The following is a 17,336-nucleotide window of genomic DNA, read 5'->3' as shown; positions in this document are numbered from 1 at the left end:
AACTTGCTATATTCTGAAAAGCATCTTCTATTCATTTGTAGCCAATTACAAGGAGCCATGCTAATCACTTTGATAATGCAAGCACTGTATTTATCTTGGGCATAGAGTAGGTGCCTGGTGCAGACATGAGCAGGAGGAATCCGCTTTTCTTGGGACAAGATAACAGAGACACAGCAAGACTTGTTGAACATGACACACTCCATTTCCTCAGATGAACCTTTATTTAAAAAAAAAAAGTTCTTGGAAATTCATGACAGGGTTCTTATGAGCTGCCCCTATTGAACCAAATGTCCTAATTTAACAGTACATATCACATTTTTTATTATTATTGTTGGACTAAAAAAGAAGCAAATATTGGAGTACACAAACATGGTAATGGCAGTAAAACATTGGGATCAAAAGTTGAAGCTTGTTTTGTATCTACAGGCCCATTTTCACCACATGTGCTGCAGTGTGTTTTAACTTGCACTGTGCTGTTGTTATTAAAGTGGTTGTAAGCTCTGTTTTTTCACTTGTACCTACAGGAAAGCCTATATTAAGGCATACCTGTAGCTACAGTGAATACCTTCAAAACATGCAATGTTTAGGAGATATTCACACTAAATGCAGCCAGTGATGTCACTGTACATGCACTCTGAAGGTCTGGCATGCTCATGTAGCCGGAGGCCGCAAACCCGACAGGAAGACCAGATGAAGATGGAAGCCCTGTCAGTAGTGACAGCACGCTGTTGGAGGGCTTCATTTTAAAGTACAGTGATTCCTTGGTTCACAAACTTAATTCGTTTCACGACTCTGGTCGTGAATCGAGGCAAAGTTTCCCATATGGTTCAATGTAAATCAGGTTAATCCAGCCTGAACTTTTACCGCTCTGCACATTCTTGTCACCTTCATTACCGCTCTACACATTCTTGTCACCTTCATTACTGCTCTGCACATTCTTGTCACCTTCATTACCACTTTGCACATTCTTGTCACCTGCATTAGAGCTCTGCACATTCTTGTCACCTGCATTAGAGCTCTGCACATTCTTGTCACCTGCATTGGAGCTCTGCACATTCTTGTCACCTGCATTTGAGCTCTGTACATTCTTGTCACCTGCATTAGAGCTCTGCACATTCTTGTCACCTGCATTCCAGCTCTGCACATTCTTGTCACCTTCATTACTGCTCCGCACTTTCTTCTTGCCACAATGCTTGCTCAGAATTTTCTTTAGCATCATACTGGATGTCAGGTACAGTACAATATGTGATAAAACGCACACAAAAAAGCTTTACAGCAAGTGTGCACAGGGTTGTACATTACATGCTAAAAAGCAAGCTTCTCAATACTGTAAATGTCTTCACAGTACACTTTCAGTGTCTCTCTGTGACTGTGATCCAACCTACAGGAAGTCGCAGCCACGATCAGAGCAGGGAAGATGGGCACGGTTCGTGTTCGTTAACCAAATCGGAGTTCACGTACTAAAGCTAATTGTTGTGAACTGTTCGCAAACAGAGTTGTTCATGAACAGAAGCATTTGTGAACCAAGGTATCGCGAAGTCTCGCATAATGTGCTAGTATGCAATGATATTGCTTTGCAGAGGATTATTTTTTTTAAGATTTTTAAGATTTGTTTTACTTCTCACGTTATTGTTATGCACTGTGGTGCTGCAACTAAACTGAAGCAATAGATCTTGCTACAAATAGCACTGATATGAAAGGACCCTTAAAAATGTGGTTCTGAAAAGCAAGGTAGTTGCTGGTGGTCCTGTATGTTAACGTATTGGTAGGTTCATAGTTATCAATTCCATCTAGCCTTAAGCCTAGTACACATGATGAGAAAATCGGATTAAAAATACTGCTTTCAAAGCGATCATACGATAATCTGATTCTTTAGTACACAGCTTTTGAGAGCCGATCACCATAGCTCATGTGTAAATTATCCAAAGGGACAAATTTTTTTCATAAGATGGCAGATTAATTTTTCGTTTTAATATGTACAGTATTCGCCTGAAAAAAAGTCGGAAGACCACGCATGCTCAGAACCGAAAGAATACATAACAATACATTACATCACTTCCGAAGTTGTATTCTGTCGTACGAGAATTTTGGTAACTTTAGTAACAGCTTAATTTTCGGATCATTCATACGGTATTCTCATTGTGTGTACAAGGTTTAAGAGTTGGTACTAGGCTGTAGACTGTAGAAGCGACATTCGATTGTTAAATTATTTGGAATATGAATGGTTCTGTGTTATACAAAATATGTTGGCTTTGTATAAATTACATTTTTGTTTGATCAGCCATTTAGTTTTTTTTAAAGAAAATAACACGTAAAACTAATTTAAATTAGATATATATATAACAGTACTTCAGAATTTTTTTTGTTTTACATAACTGGTCTCTTTTATTGATACCCCAAACCTACACTATGAACTAGTTACAAAAAAAAGACATGTTTTATTGTCGCTGTAAGTTACCAAATTCTGTGAAGACAAAACAGGTAAGATCAGAGACGTAACTAGAACCTTCAGGGCCCCGGTGTAAGAAACCTGATCCGGGGGCCCTTTACACCAATCGTGGGACCCTTTATTACCACTTTCCTGCTGTCTTTGGGCCCCCCCACAGTGGCAGAATTCCAGAGCCCAGTCGCAAGTTTGCAACCCTGGTAGTTCCGCGACTGGTGTCAGTAGTTTTTTATTTTCGTTGCTTTATTTTAAAAAAATAATTTACCATGTTGTGTTTTATTAATTTATACACATTTTTAGGACCAAGCTGATGGGCTTTGGTGTTATATCAGAGGTCTAAACAGACCCCGTTGTCTCACTTTTGAGACAGAGAAAGGGACTAAGGACAGATTCATCAGTCCCTTTCTTTGCAGCCTCAGATGCACAGAATAAATTAAATGGAAAAGTTATGTACAGAGTTTCCAGTTCATTCATAAACAGAGGCTTAGTAAACCCAGTTTACTACTGTATGCCCCAGCTGTAAGTGAATAAAAAAACAAAGCAGTCGGTGATTGGTACTGATTACTGATGCTATTCATTAAGACAAGGAAGGGGCCAGTAAATAACACATTTACCGGCTCCTTCCCCGCTCTCCATCCTAACAGATCCCCTGCAGCAGCCAGTGGGAGAGGCGAGGGGGGGATGCCAGCAGAGCTGTGGGGGATGAGGGGAGCCAGAAGACCACACAGCGGGGCAGGAGAGCGAACACAGTGGGGCAGCAGGACCTGGATAGGAGGGTCGGCATGCAGAGAACCCAATCTTCCATTTTCATCCTGCAGCCGCTGAATGCCTGGGGGAGGGGGAGGACAAATGGGTTTTTAGCAGTGGTAGGAGGGGATCTATTTCTCAACATGCCTTCCCCTTGCTGCCCCTCCTGTCCAGGTGTACAGGGGGGGCCCCTGGAGCATGGGGCTGGGTCACAATTGCAACCCCTGCAGCTATGCACCTGGGTAAGATTACATTTTTTGCCCAATTTTTCTGGAAAAAAATATTTTGTCGTTTCAGACAAAATAACAGTATAGTCTAGGAAACCAAATATGTAAGATTTACTGCTTGATCTGTTGAACTTTCTTCCCCACATTTGCTCCACTGAATCCATTTGATACTAGATATACAAGAAGGGCTCAGATCTCGAGAGATCTATTTATTAAAAAAAAAAAAAACAAGCTTGCAGAAATCTGACAGCCTACTTCAGGCAGATCCTAATGGGTTTTAAAATAGCATACCGTTTTGTGCAGATTTTCCATTTTACTGAAGTGGATGTGTATCTAAAGTATTTCTAGCAAAGGTGAAGTCCTATGTTAGTTATCCAATCTCTATGTGATTGTAACGTAGTTGGGCTTTGATTCAAATTATTCATTGATTCAAGCTGATGTAACTGCTTGTCATTTACAACTGTAATGTTGCGTGAAAGATTTATAACATCTTTAATTTTCCAGGGATCTTCAGAGAGAATTTATTTTTAAATAGTGATTTTTAGAAAAAAAATGACAAATTTTTACAATAATTTTGCAGTAATACACATTGTGAAACTCTTTAATCCAAAACGAATCTTCTGCCTTAAAGGGTTATCTCAAGAATATATTGGTTATATGGGACTTTCAGTGTACTTCCTAGGGTATAATGAATAAGTACAAATGTTATGTATAAAAACACCAAAAATTTTTTGATTACATCACAAATATATATAAAAAAAAATATTAAAAAACATATCCATAGCTCAGCCTTCCAAGGTGGTTACTTTCCTGGCATCAGTATACGTTCTGTTGGGCCGATGTATTTTATGGGCTAACCTGCTTCATCAGGGCCATGGATTTTATTAAAACAATAAATACATTGGATAAATATCATTATGGGATTAGAAAATATGGACTTTATCTATCCTCCTTGACAATTTATGGTGGATATTATAAAATATACATTTAAGTACTTTGTGTTTATTTAATGACAATGATATAAGATTCTTTTCAACATTTGTTGATTCAAATATACTTATGTATATTGTTACAGTATGTTTTAATAAAATGCAAGGCCCTGATGAAGCGGGTTAGCCCACGAAATGCATCGGCCCAATAGAACAGATTCCAATTCCAGGAAAGTAACCACCTTGGATGGCTGACCTATGGATATGTTTTTAATAAGTTTTTTTATATAGATTTGTGATGTTTTCAATACAAAATATTGTGTTTTATACATAAAATTTGTACTTATTCATTATACCGTAGTAGGTACATTAAAACTCCCACATATCTCTTTGTATTCATGAGAGTTTTCATGTAGGGGATGGTGTCTCCGTAGGGCAAAAAGTAAATAACGCTCTACCCCAACACACATAACTTTGACTGTTGCCTTAAAGGGTTAGTTCACCTTTTCAGAAAAAAATTGAAGGGGAACTAACAATCCATCCCCATTGCCATCTGTATTTATCTCCATGGGTGATGAGCTGTCAGTGCCCACACAGCCGGTGAAGCGGTCTAGGGATTTGACTTCTCCGCACTCCTCCCTCCTCTTATTGCATCGATTCCAGCATGGTTTTAAGTGATGATCTGTTCTGGCATGGACCAATCAGAATTTCTCTGACCTGCCCTGGAAATGCTACAGAAAGAAGAATGTTTATTTCAAATTCTCAGACTGCTACACCGGCTGTGTGGGCACTGACAGCTCATCACCCATGGAGATAGGTACAGAGGGAAATGGAGGGGGCATGCGATGTCAGTTCACCTTCACCACTGAGAACTACAAGCTGACAGCCACAAAAGCTGCCAGTACTTGTAGTTTTCCAATTCACAGAACTCTGGGAATGGATCATGTGGCTGGGCGGGTGGAGCCCCGCGTGACCGCGTTTTCTTCAGATAGTGGCAGCCAGCGGGAGGAGAGTGCATACCTAAAATAAACATTGAAAAGAAAAAATCCTGATGTATCAGCATATCAGTAGTTACACAGTAGAGGTCGACTGATGTATCGGCCAATATGTGGCCTTTTTGCAGAAATATCGGCCGATTACCTAGCTTCCCCACACTCCACTGACAGTTTCACACACTGAGCAGCTCTGTGCTCAGTGTGTGAAACTGATTTGCAGCTGAATGCAGAAAGAGAAGCTGTCAGAATTCAGTGTGATGTCGGGGGTAGGCGGGACCCAGATAATAAATACCAGCCAAATGGGATGGGATCTGGGTGGGCCGCTACGTTTCTGATGCCCCGCCCACTTTCTTAAGCAGCCCAATCATTGGCTGGTGTTTGATAGCTGCGGGGCCTCGCCCACCCCGGGTCCCGCCCACCCCAACATCACGCTGAATTCTGACAGCTGGTCTCTCCATTCAGTTACATATAGTGTAACTGAAACTGACAAATTGGCTCAGTGTGAAACCTGCCAGTGCCAATCAGTGGCAACTGCCAGTGCCACCTGCCAGTGCCTCCTGCCACTGCCACCTGCCAGTGATACCAACCAGTGCCACGTGCCAAAAAAATAAAAATCGGCTTAAAATATCGGCTGCAAAAATCGGCATCCTATATTGGCCATCGGCCAGCCCGATTTCTAAATATCTGCATCAGGCAGAGAAAAAAAAACATATTGGTGGACCTCTATTACACAGCCATCAATTCTATCCCGTCCTGTCATAGAAGATGAATCAGAATAGAGATACAGCAAGTTGAAAGATGAAAAGTTACACAGTACATATTCAGAATGCAGACATAAGTACCCCATATGTGAAATCTTTCCATGATAGATTGTAAATAGCTCAGAAAAAAAAGCAAATTTAGAGGACTTTCTCATTTTGTTATCATTGCAGTGATGCATGATAGCATTAGCAGTTCTCTGATTTGTTTAGCTTGTTATCTGGAATTGATCTTTAACTTGTATTGTGTCATAAATAATGTTTCTTTCATTGTTCTCAGTTGAAAGGAGTATACTGAGCAGCTTAACTCAGCATTTCTGTATAATACACATGTATTGCGTTATTTGTTGTAGTGAGAATATTCCATCTAGCTGGATCACAATAAACCGCAATTGATACAACAGGTTTCCATTGTAGTCCATATGTATTTTTTCCAGTGAATTTCCTAAATCTATAGTGTGTCTGAGAAACACTTAAACATATACAGTAACTTTTGTATGCTCTATAGTAGGTGTGACCTATGTAGGCAAATGGCTGAGCTGGGAGCCCTCCTAAAGGTAGAGATTTTTTTGAGGCTTGTGGCTCTCTAGCTGTATTTTATACATGTTCTAAAATGCTCCCACGAATTGTGTGACCAACCAGACTTCTTTTGCCCATTGGAATCTGTAGTGGATGGGGCTAGCACCTGGTTAGTGTGCTAGCAAAAGTGAACATATGCGACTGACCTAGAGCGGTGTTCACTGTCATTCCATATTTCTACTATCCCAATTTGTGTGATACTCATGTTCTTCCCGGTGACATTTATAATATGCACTGGTCACGTGTACGGTATAATTTTGAAGGATGTACTTAAATGCTAGTGATTCAGTTGCAATCGGTCACCAAAGCTTTCTGCCATTTTAAATTACTGAGTGTATTTTTATAGCATCAGTAGATGTAGACATACAGCAGAAATGTGAAATAGTGATCTCCAAACTTAGGACATTCCAATCGTTTGGAATTTTTAGATTATTAACAAGTAAAATAATTATGTTACGATGTGATAGGAACACATGGACTGACTTGGAGATCTTCATCATTTACCTGTAGTAAATTTCTCTTGGGGAGAAATATTGAGCTAAAAATGAAATAATGATATGTTTGTATGTACGTTTAAATGTTTCTATTTTGCCATTCTGGATTAAAACGTGGCTCCTGTAGAGCAGCCTTTCTCAACCAGGGTTCCTCCAGAGTTTGTTAGGGGTTCCTTGAGCTGCGGCTGATGAACCACCTATTTGATGATGTCTATAGAGTTCAAGGTTCAGCACCACTTAGCAAAGCCAGCAGCATGAAACCAAATATCTTTTTAGCTGTCTTTAAGGGTGGCATTCTAAACACCACTTTAAGGGGGGACATTCTTCCTATTGACCACCAATGTAAGGAGCATTGTTCCTATTGAGCCCTGATGATTTGGTTTTAGGAAGGGTTCCTCGAGACATGAAAATTATTTTTGGGGTTCCTCTAGGGTTAAAAGGTTGAGAAAGCCTGCTGTAGATTTTAGTAGAGGAATAACATGTATAAAAAATCTTCTGTATAACGTTTGAAAAATGGGTTACCATTAAATCTATGACAAAAGCCAAAGAAAGGCCTCTGAAGCCTTGGTGCCCAGGCTACAAACACTGGCCAGTGACATTTACCATATTTATCAGCGTATAACACGTGGCGGCGTATAACACGCACCCCAAGTTTAGGAAGGAATTTAAAAGAAAAAAACTTTTAGGAGGGAAGTTTAAGGAAAAAAACTTACATTTAATTGCCCATCAATGCAGCCTTATCAGTATCATTTGCAGCCTTGCATTGCAGGCTTGTCAGTCGTATGCAGACTTGTCAGTCGTATGCAGACTTGTCAGTCGTATGCAGACTTGTCAGTCATATGCAGCCTTGTCAGTCGTATGCAGCCTTCCATTACAGCCTTGTCAATGTTTTTGTCTTTTAAAAATGGCGCCGCCGAGATACAGAGCAGATGTCCTGTGTATCTCGGTGGCGCTCTGTAGTTCTCGCCGGCTTTTGGGTATTTTCGGCTGCACTCAGCCGTTCTGGGCTGTTTTCGGCCACACTCGGAAAGCCGAAAGCCACTGAGAACGGCTGAGTGTGGCCGAAGATAGCCGAGTACAGCCGAGTGTGGCCGAAAATACCCGGAAGCCACAGAGAACGGCAGACACGGGTAGCAATATCGGGGGATCGGTGTATAACACACACCCCCGATTTCCCCCTGATTTTTGGGGGAAAAAAGTGCGTGTTATACGCCGATAAATACAGTATTTATTTTATTTATTTCAGGTACTTGTATAGCGCCTTCAATTTACACAGCTCTTTACATATACATTGATCATTCACATCAGTCACAATCGCATACAATCTAAGGTCCCTAACACATTCATACATACTATTACTATTACATCATTACAGATGAAGTTGAATAGATTCAGCACACTGCTTCCATCAAAGGTGTTTTTGACTTTGATGCATTCCATATGGAATTCTTTAATGATGCATTAGGACTTAGATTTAGCCAACAAATGAAAAAATATATACTTGGTTTTAGAACCATAGTGTACATACTGCTGCAAAAACAGAACATTTTCAGTCTGATTTACAATTATACTGGCCTCTTAATTTGACCTTAATCCATATCGTTTGGTATGAGCCATTTTATGCCCTCTCTGGGCTGGTTATCTGAATTTATAAGCCATTATTAAATGTGAAGCCTTACTTTAAAAGTATTTGCAAACTTGTAAAGTGGTATTAAACAGATGACTGGCACAACTCCCGCTTGTTGGAGTAGGTTTCATTAGGCAATAGACTTGCTGACGGCTAACATCAGCGTAAAGTGATTTTTACCTTTACTAAATATTACCTAAGATAACGATACTGCTGAAGTGTAGGCACATCATGGTGTCTGAAACTACCATTGTCAGTCTTTAAAGCCATCAACATGAAGCCCTCTGCCTAGTTTTCAGCTGTCAAATGCCAGCACATCGATGGGCTGTAGTCATTCTGCCATTTTTGATAGCTGAATGACAGGAGTGGGGCTTAGTATTTTTGTGACGGGACCTAATTCCAGCTTGGTGGGGAGTTGTGGCTCTGTTTGCAATCTAAAAACTAGGATCCAAGAGGCTCCACAGTTAATTACCACTGCAATTTCCTGTATGACAGTAGTACTATAACCTTGAACATACATGGATCGAAATTCAGATGAGACCAGACAATTTTCGATCCAGGTATGGGTACTGGGTTATGCAGAAGTCTATCAATTGACTTCTGTACAACCTCTCTGTCTGATTTTCCCCGCTTAATCGGCACTGCACACTAAAAAAAAAAAAAAAAAAAATATATATATATATATATATATATATATATATATACATACATATATGAGATCTAAAGATAAGTTTACTGCATGAAATAAAAAAAGAGAAAAAATATCTGTATCTAGCGACCTGACTGACCTTTGGGGTTCATGAAAGACTTAATCTTGTTGGATATAATTTTCTTTTCAATATTTTTTTTTTTTTTTATCACCCACCAGTACTAGAATTGGGGAAAATTGACTGTAGGAATATCATTATTGGTTGCAGTGGGTAGCACATCTACTTACATTCCCTCTCCATTAGCGTCATTGTCAGATAAATAAAATGTTAGTAAACAGAGTTTTTCATGTTCTATATTAAAAAAAATATGACAAAACTAAAAGTATTCTAAAATCTCCAGTGTATTAAACAGAAATGCATAATACACAAATGGTTCTAGTTATGCAAAAGCCTTAGAGCATCAAAATGAACCCATAGAAACTGATTAACTACATTTTTCTCTGCTGGGAAATTGTAAAATTAAGAAGACAATGATCCCATTTCCTTTTTTATGCTCTAATTTGTGACATTAAGGCTTTATAAAGCAATGGCACCGTGTTGTATAATGTAATTTCTGTCATTTATTCTCTTCCAGGAATAGAGCTGTGCCCTCCTGGCCACAGATTCATGATCACGATGGTGGCCAGTTTCATTGGAATGGCCGGACAGTTCCTTTTGCCAGGGTTGGCAGCTCTCTGCAGAGACTGGCAGATCCTCCAGGCTGTCATCATCTGCCCTTTTATCTTGATGCTCTCCTACTGGTAGTAAGTGTCCCATTTACTTTCCTCTGCATGGATAACAGAACCTATAAAGCAATATTTAGAGTAAAATATATCACATTCAGCATTATTTTTTTTATTTTTTATCAGTAGGGGTTATTACATATTAAAGTTTCTTGCTGTCGACTCTAGAAAAGTGGTCTCACTCTCAAATGAATGAACTCTAGATTATAGACTAAAACATATTTTTCTGTCCTGTTGTTTATTCATATAAAATTCCTTGTGTAGGGCTGGATTCTCACCTATGCATTTTTTGTGCTTTTTGCATTTTGCAGATTTGCACTACAGCGTTCCATAGGAAACCATGTTAAATGGACTCTAGTGCAAAATGCAAAAAGCACTAAAAATGCATAGTTGTGAATCCAGCCTAATATATGCAGTAGGATAGCATAAAATTTAGTTAGAATTTTCCCCCAAAAAATGTAGATGATATTGGTAAAACTTAGCTAGTTTGACTAAATGCATTGGAATAACAGAGGATGGGGAAATTAGGGGTCTATGTATAAAATGTTTGATGTGCAGATATGACAAAACCTTTACACAATCGGGACGGAAATTGACGTATTTTCTCTAATATGCGTAGTTCCTATATCATCAGCGCCTCCTAGTGGCCACAATGCATTTTTTTCCTAAAATACCTCGATCAGGTAACAAAAAGTATTGCAGCCAATAGATGGTGCTGAGGATATGGAAACCACACATAATAGATCAAATACAGCAATTTTCCTCCGGAATGTTCAGATGTTTGTCACACAACACATGTTTTATACATAGACTACTTTGTGTTAGGTATCCTGCAGTTCTAGCAAGACCAGATATATAGCATTATGTAGAAAACCAGGCTAAAATCTAAGTGGAGTAGTACAATTTATTAAAAGCACAAGATATGAGTGATGTAAAATACAAGCACAGCAACTAATACTGAACCCAGGGAGCACACATAGAAAAGTGAAAGGAACTAACTATATTCAGAGAAGTAAGAGTATATAGGGTAAAGCGGGAACAGAGGGGCAAAAAAAAAGGAATTTGGAGGCTGAATTTAATAGAAGGTACTACTTATTTTTGTAAGCCAAAGTTTAGAGGCACTTGAGTGAATTGCAAAGATTTAAATGAACCCTTATTTTCTGCAGACCAAGGGAACAGTCACCATAAAGCATTCGGCCACCACAGTGGTGATATATTTGGGGGGGGTGGCAAACCCCCCCCGGTTGGGTCATCTGCACACCGCAACCAAAGGGTCGGTCACCCGCAACACTTACCGCGGACAGCGCTACCCTCTAGGTGAGGGGCTGCCGGCTTCCCCTGCGTCTCCTCCTCAGCATCAGGGTGGTTTCCTCGCTGTGCGTCTTCTCAGCATCACGGCAGTGATCTCTCTTCCCTCCTCCTCCCTCAGCCAATAAGGTAGCTTCTCCTTTCGGCCAATCGGGAAACAGGTCTCAGGACCCGCTTCCTGATTTAGCCGGGAGGTCAAATCCATGTGACAATAGTGAATATTCATTCGCTATTGTCGCATAACTGGGTGGGCTTCGGGCGCAGTGCACAGTGCACAGTTTTTGAAGCCTATTAGAGCCTCCGTCTCTAATCACGTGCTTCAAAAAAATGTTTGAATCCATGTGTCCGGCGCTCTGCATGTAGTGCGGCGCCCGTGCGCCCCCTATGAACAAGCCACCACTGGATCACCATGGCCTAAAGCAGGCATCATTAAAACACATAATTTAGCCCTTTTTGAAAAGCATTAATAAACTATTCACAAAGCTCACAATAAATACAAAGTTTATTTTGAATATACCACTGTTTTCTCTAAGCCCTTATACACATGGTTGGACATTCCGATGGAAAATGTCCGATCGGACCGCGTTATCAGATAATCCGACCATGTGTGGGCTCCATCTGACTGTTTCCGTCGGAATATCCGACCGAAAAAGTTTTAGGGCTGGGCTATAAAATTTTCCGACAACATGATCCGATCAGACTTTGTCCGATCGTTTGTAGAGAATTCCGATTGGACAAAGTGCCACGCATGCTCAGATCAAATTCCTAGACCAAAGCTATTGGCTACTAGCCTGAACGTTGTTCCGTCATAACAAAATAACGTCACCACGTTCTGAACAATTGGATTTTCCGACAACTTTGTCCGACCGTGTGTATGCAACACAAGTTTCGGACAAAATCCGACGGATTTTGTTGTCGGAATGTCCGACCGTGTGTACAAGGGCTTAGAGTCCATTCACACCATAACGCAATACATTACAACATATTTATGTGTGCTGAGGTGTATTGCATTAGGCAGCGCAGGGCAACACAACACACATAGCATATTCACCTGTGCATTTGTAGTATACACCTGCAGCGCTCTGTGTTGCATTGTGGTAACATGCATTACTACACAGGTCATAGCATGCATTATCATTTTTACAAGCCCTTATTCTTCTACCTTTGCTGTTTTTAAATCATAATTTCACTTATCTTTAAAGCATCTTTCCGGAGTCTCTGAGATGGCAGATGGCTACAATGCAGTTTGAAACTTCTAAGAAGCAAATTCTTCAGATCCTTCACAGAAACAGAGTGAACACAGAAAGTGACATTAAAGGAGTGATGCCAGGTAGGCATTGTGTGTCATAGTAAATATTATAATGTAGTAAACTGTGCATAGGAAGCTTGGCTTTTGTCACTATGTATTCTGTACTGTACATGGCTGGAATCTTTCATTAGATCAGTGGTACAGATGCTTTTCTTAAAGGAAACCTGTAGTGAAGAAACATGCAGGCTGCCATTGCTGACTTTTTCTTCTGTAAGTGCTGTCATGGTGTCTTGCTAATCTAGTGACTTTCGCAAGTCCCTATCCTGGAACAAATATGGCCAACTCCATGCTTGTTTAAGGTTTGTGACTCAAATTACGGACTCCAGACAACTAATATTTTTGTAAAACAGGTCAGCCAGACAATTTTCTGAGTACATTTTTGTATGATGGATGACACACATACAAATTGTTCTAATTATTGAGATGAGGTCTTTCCAATTAAGGGTTCTGTTAGGGCTAAAAAGTACAAAGACATTTTACACAACTGTGCACTTTCAACTTAGTGGCAAGGCCAGTATGACTTTGCATAACGTTAGGTCTATAAAGACATGGTTCCATGCATGTGATATGAAGGAAAATGTGTAGCTTGCATATAACCCTGACCTAAAACCCTACTGAACAACTTTAGTATTAACTAAAACATTGATTGCAAACACTTCTGGCTGAATGGACACAAATTCCCATAGATACATACCAAAATCTTGGAGGAAGCATTTCTAAAAGAATGGAGGCTGTTAAGAGGGGAAGTCAACTCCATATCAATGCTTGTGGTTTTGAAATGGGATGTGAAACCCCTTTGAGTCATTATATGAGTCAGACGTTCACAAACTTTTGACCTTACGGCAGGGGTGTCCAAACTTTTTTAAAAGAGGGCCAGATTTGATGAAGTGAACATGCGTGAGGGCTGACCATTTTGCCTGACATTCTGTGAACCATTAAAATTCGGTAATTCGAGCACTCATACACTGCCCAACAAGAATTCTCTTGCCATTGCCGCGCTCGTTCCCGACACGCAGATGAATGCTCTGCTCTTTAGGGGTACCGTTAATTCTTAATGGTACCCCACACATTGGAAACGTGGGGTGCTTTTGGTGCAGTGCAATTAAAAAAAAAAAAAGCTCTGGGACTTCTTTCCCTGCATTTTTGTGGGTAGGGAAGCCCATTGAAATGCATGGGCTGCCCTACAAGCAGCATGCAGCTACACAGATGTGAACCAAGGGCTTGTTGGAGGGGCAGTAAAACCACATGGTTAAGTTGTTTTTACCACCCCCAACTTCTCCCCCTTTAGCTTCAGAGGGAGCAGCTGGGGGTGTACACATGCTGTGGCTGCAGCTGGAGGTATACCCAGGGTGAATGGGCCTGCACTGCAACTACCCCGCAACTGTGTGGATTGCACAGTTGTGGTATAGTGATGCTGCATTTACGGGCTCAAAACAGGTGGTGAGGAGGCCTCTTTACCACCTTTAAAATGCCTCTGAAAAGCGATCTGTGTATGGCTTGCTTTTCAGAGGAGCAGCAGTCCTGGCTGCTATTACATACACAAGCCCCACAAAAGCAGTTCTGATGGTACAAGGATGGGGGGGGGGTCTGGATTAAAAGTAACACACAGACACATGCACACACATACAGACAAATGCACACACACACATACAGACATACATACACACACAGACACATACATACACATACAGACTGGCCGGACTTTGGACATGCCTGCCTTACGGTATATACTGTACCAATGCTAGGTATGATGGCATTTTATGCATTTGCCATCCACCATGCATACTGATCAATGTTTATTGTCTGTGATACTTAATAGATGCATTCCTTTATTTCAGAATTGGAGAGAGAGCTACTGAGCAGACCAAAAAAAGTTTGCATTGTGAAAGTAGTGGGAACAAGGAATTTGTGGAAGAATATTCTTGTTCTCTGTGTGAATTCGTAAGTATCTCAAGGCATTTCATTGGTCAATGATGGCTAAAATACTTGTATGTACTCTGCATGGTTCTAGTGAGAAATGTTCCCAGTCCGGCATGTCTTATTCCAATCTTCAACTGCCCTGCTTAGTGGTAATTTTCCCTCTTTTGGAAGAAGCTGGATAACCCAGTTATAAAGAGGGATTTACACTTGAGTTTTCACAAACCTAAACATATCAGGCATTCTTTAAGTGAAACACTGGGGGAGATGTACTAAAATTGGAGAGTGCAAAATCTGGTGCAGCTGTGTAAAGGAACCAATCTGCTTCCAGATTTCATTATCATAGCTTAATTATACAAGCTGAAGTTAGAAGCACATATCCACCAGGTTCTGAGTGTTCCAATTGTCGTTAATCTCCCCCATTGTATACTTCTGGGGTCAGCAACCTTTTTCAACTTAAGGGCCGGATTTAATGTATGTGAATGCTTGGAGGCTCGCATTCACCTGCTAATAAATGCAGTTGTGGGGGTACAGGGGGGATACAGAGGTGGATGTGGACATGACGGGGGTACAGAGGTGGCTGTAGACAGGAGAGGGGGGTACAGAGGTGGCTGTGGACAGGGGGGTACAGAGGTGGCTGCGAACGGGGGGGGTACAGAGGAGGCTGTGGACAGGGGGGATACACAGGTGGCTGTGGACAGGGGGGATACACAGGTGGCTGTGGACAGGGGGGATACACAGGTGGCTGTGAACAGGGGGGATACACAGGTGGCTGTGAACAGGGGGGATACACAGGTGGCTGTGGACAGGGGGGATACACAGGTGGCTGTGGACAGGGGGGATACACAGGTGGCTGTGGACAGGGGGAATACACAGGTGGCTGTGGACAGGGGGAATACACAGGTGGCTGTGGACAGGAGGGGGTACACAGGTGGCTGTGGACGATGGGGGGTGGATTCAGAGGTGGCCATGGACTGGGGGGTAAAGAGGTGGCCGTGGACAGGGGGGATACACAGGTGGCTGTGGACAGGGGGGGATACACAGGTGGCTGTGGACAGGGGGGGATACACAGGTGGCTGTGGACAGGGGGGGGGAATACACAGGTGGCTGTGGACAGGGGGGGGGGGGGGGAATACACAGGTGGCTGTGGACAGGGGGGGGGAATACACAGGTGGCTGTGGACAGGGGGGATACACAGGTGGCTGTGGACAGGGGGGATACACAGGTGGCTGTGGACTGGGGGGTACACAGGTGGCTGTGAACAGGGGGGATACACAGGTGGCTGTGAACAGGGGGGATACACAGGTGGCTGTGAACAGGGGGGATACACAGGTGGCTGTGGACAGGGGGGATACACAGGTGGCTGTGGACAGGGGGGATACACAGGTGGCTGTGGACAGGAGGGATACACAGGTGGTTGTGGACAGGGGGGATACACAAGTGGCTGTGGACAGGGGGGATACACAGGTGGCTGTGGACAGGGGGGATACACAGGTGGCTGTGGACAGGGAAGATACACAGGTGGCTGTGGACAGGGGGGATACACAGGTGGCTGTGGACAGGGGGGATACACAGGTGGCTGTGGACAGGGGGGATACACAGGTGGCTGTGGACAGGGGGGATACACAGGTGGCTGTGGACAGGGGGGATACACAGGTGGCTGTGGACTGGGGGGTACACAGGTGGCTGTGGACTGGGGGGTACACAGGTGGCTGTGGACGGGGGGGTACACAGGTGGCTGTGGACGTGGGGGGGGGGGGTACAGAGGTGGCTGTGGACGGGGGGGGGGGGTTACAGAGGTGGCTGTGGACGGGGGGTACAGAGGTGGCTGTAGATGGGGGGGGTACTGAGGTGGCTGTGGACAGGGGGGTGGATACACAGGTGGGTGTGGACGGGGGGATGGATACAGAGGTGGCTGTGGATGGGGGGTGGATACAGAGGCGGCTGTGGACAGGGGGGGTACAGAGGTGGCTTTGGACAGGGGGGTACAGAGGTGGCTGTGGACAGGGGCGATAAAGGGGTGGCTGTGAACAGGGGCGATACAGGGGTAGCTTTGGACAGGGGCGATACAGGGGTAGCTGTGGACAGGGGCGATACAGGGGTAGCTGTGGACAGGGGCGATACAGGGGTAGCTGTGGACAGGGGCGATACAGGGGTAGCTGTGGACAGGGGCGATACAGGGATGGCTGTGGACAGGGGCGATAAGGTGGCTGTGGACTGAGAGGTACAGAGGTTGCTGTGGACATGGGGGGCATACAGAGGTGGCTGTGGACTGGGGGGGTACAGAGGTGGCTGTGGACAGGGGGGTACAGAGGTGGCTGTGGACAGGGGAGTACAGAGGTGGCTGTGGACAGGGGGGTACAGAGGTGGCTGTGGACAGGGGGGTACAGAGGTGGCTGTGGACAGGGGGGTACAGAGGTGGCTGTGGACAGGGGAGTACAGTGGTGGCTGTGTAGGGGGGTACATAAGTGGCTGTGGACAGGGGGGTACAGTCGTGGCTGTGGATGGGATGAGGTGGATACAGTGGTGGCTGTGGACTGGGGGGTACAGAGGTGGCTGTGGACTGGG

The 17,336-nt window shown here is 43.1% G+C and overlaps 1 protein-coding gene across 1 annotated transcript in view; it reads left to right on the top strand.

Annotated features, from left to right (window-relative positions):
- The window catches only part of SLC22A23 (solute carrier family 22 member 23), a 216,463-nt gene that overhangs the window by 167,240 nt on the left and 31,887 nt on the right, over nucleotides 1-17,336 (top strand). Inside the window, exons 4-6 of the mRNA XM_077492120.1 lie at nucleotides 10,087-10,255; nucleotides 12,745-12,872; nucleotides 14,690-14,792. Of these exons, the coding sequence (XP_077348246.1) occupies nucleotides 10,087-10,255; nucleotides 12,745-12,872; nucleotides 14,690-14,792 (400 nt within the window). The remainder of the gene's footprint in view (nucleotides 1-10,086; nucleotides 10,256-12,744; nucleotides 12,873-14,689; nucleotides 14,793-17,336) is intronic.

Source organism: Lithobates pipiens, unplaced genomic scaffold, assembly GCF_037356315.1.
Source record: "Lithobates pipiens isolate NorthernLeopardFrog02 unplaced genomic scaffold, aLitPip1_a1.2 Scaffold_19, whole genome shotgun sequence".
In the NCBI taxonomy this organism is placed as follows: domain Eukaryota; kingdom Metazoa; phylum Chordata; class Amphibia; order Anura; family Ranidae; genus Lithobates; species Lithobates pipiens.
The sequence above is the reverse complement of the archived record's forward strand: the minus strand, read 5'-3'. Positions and strand labels throughout refer to the sequence as shown.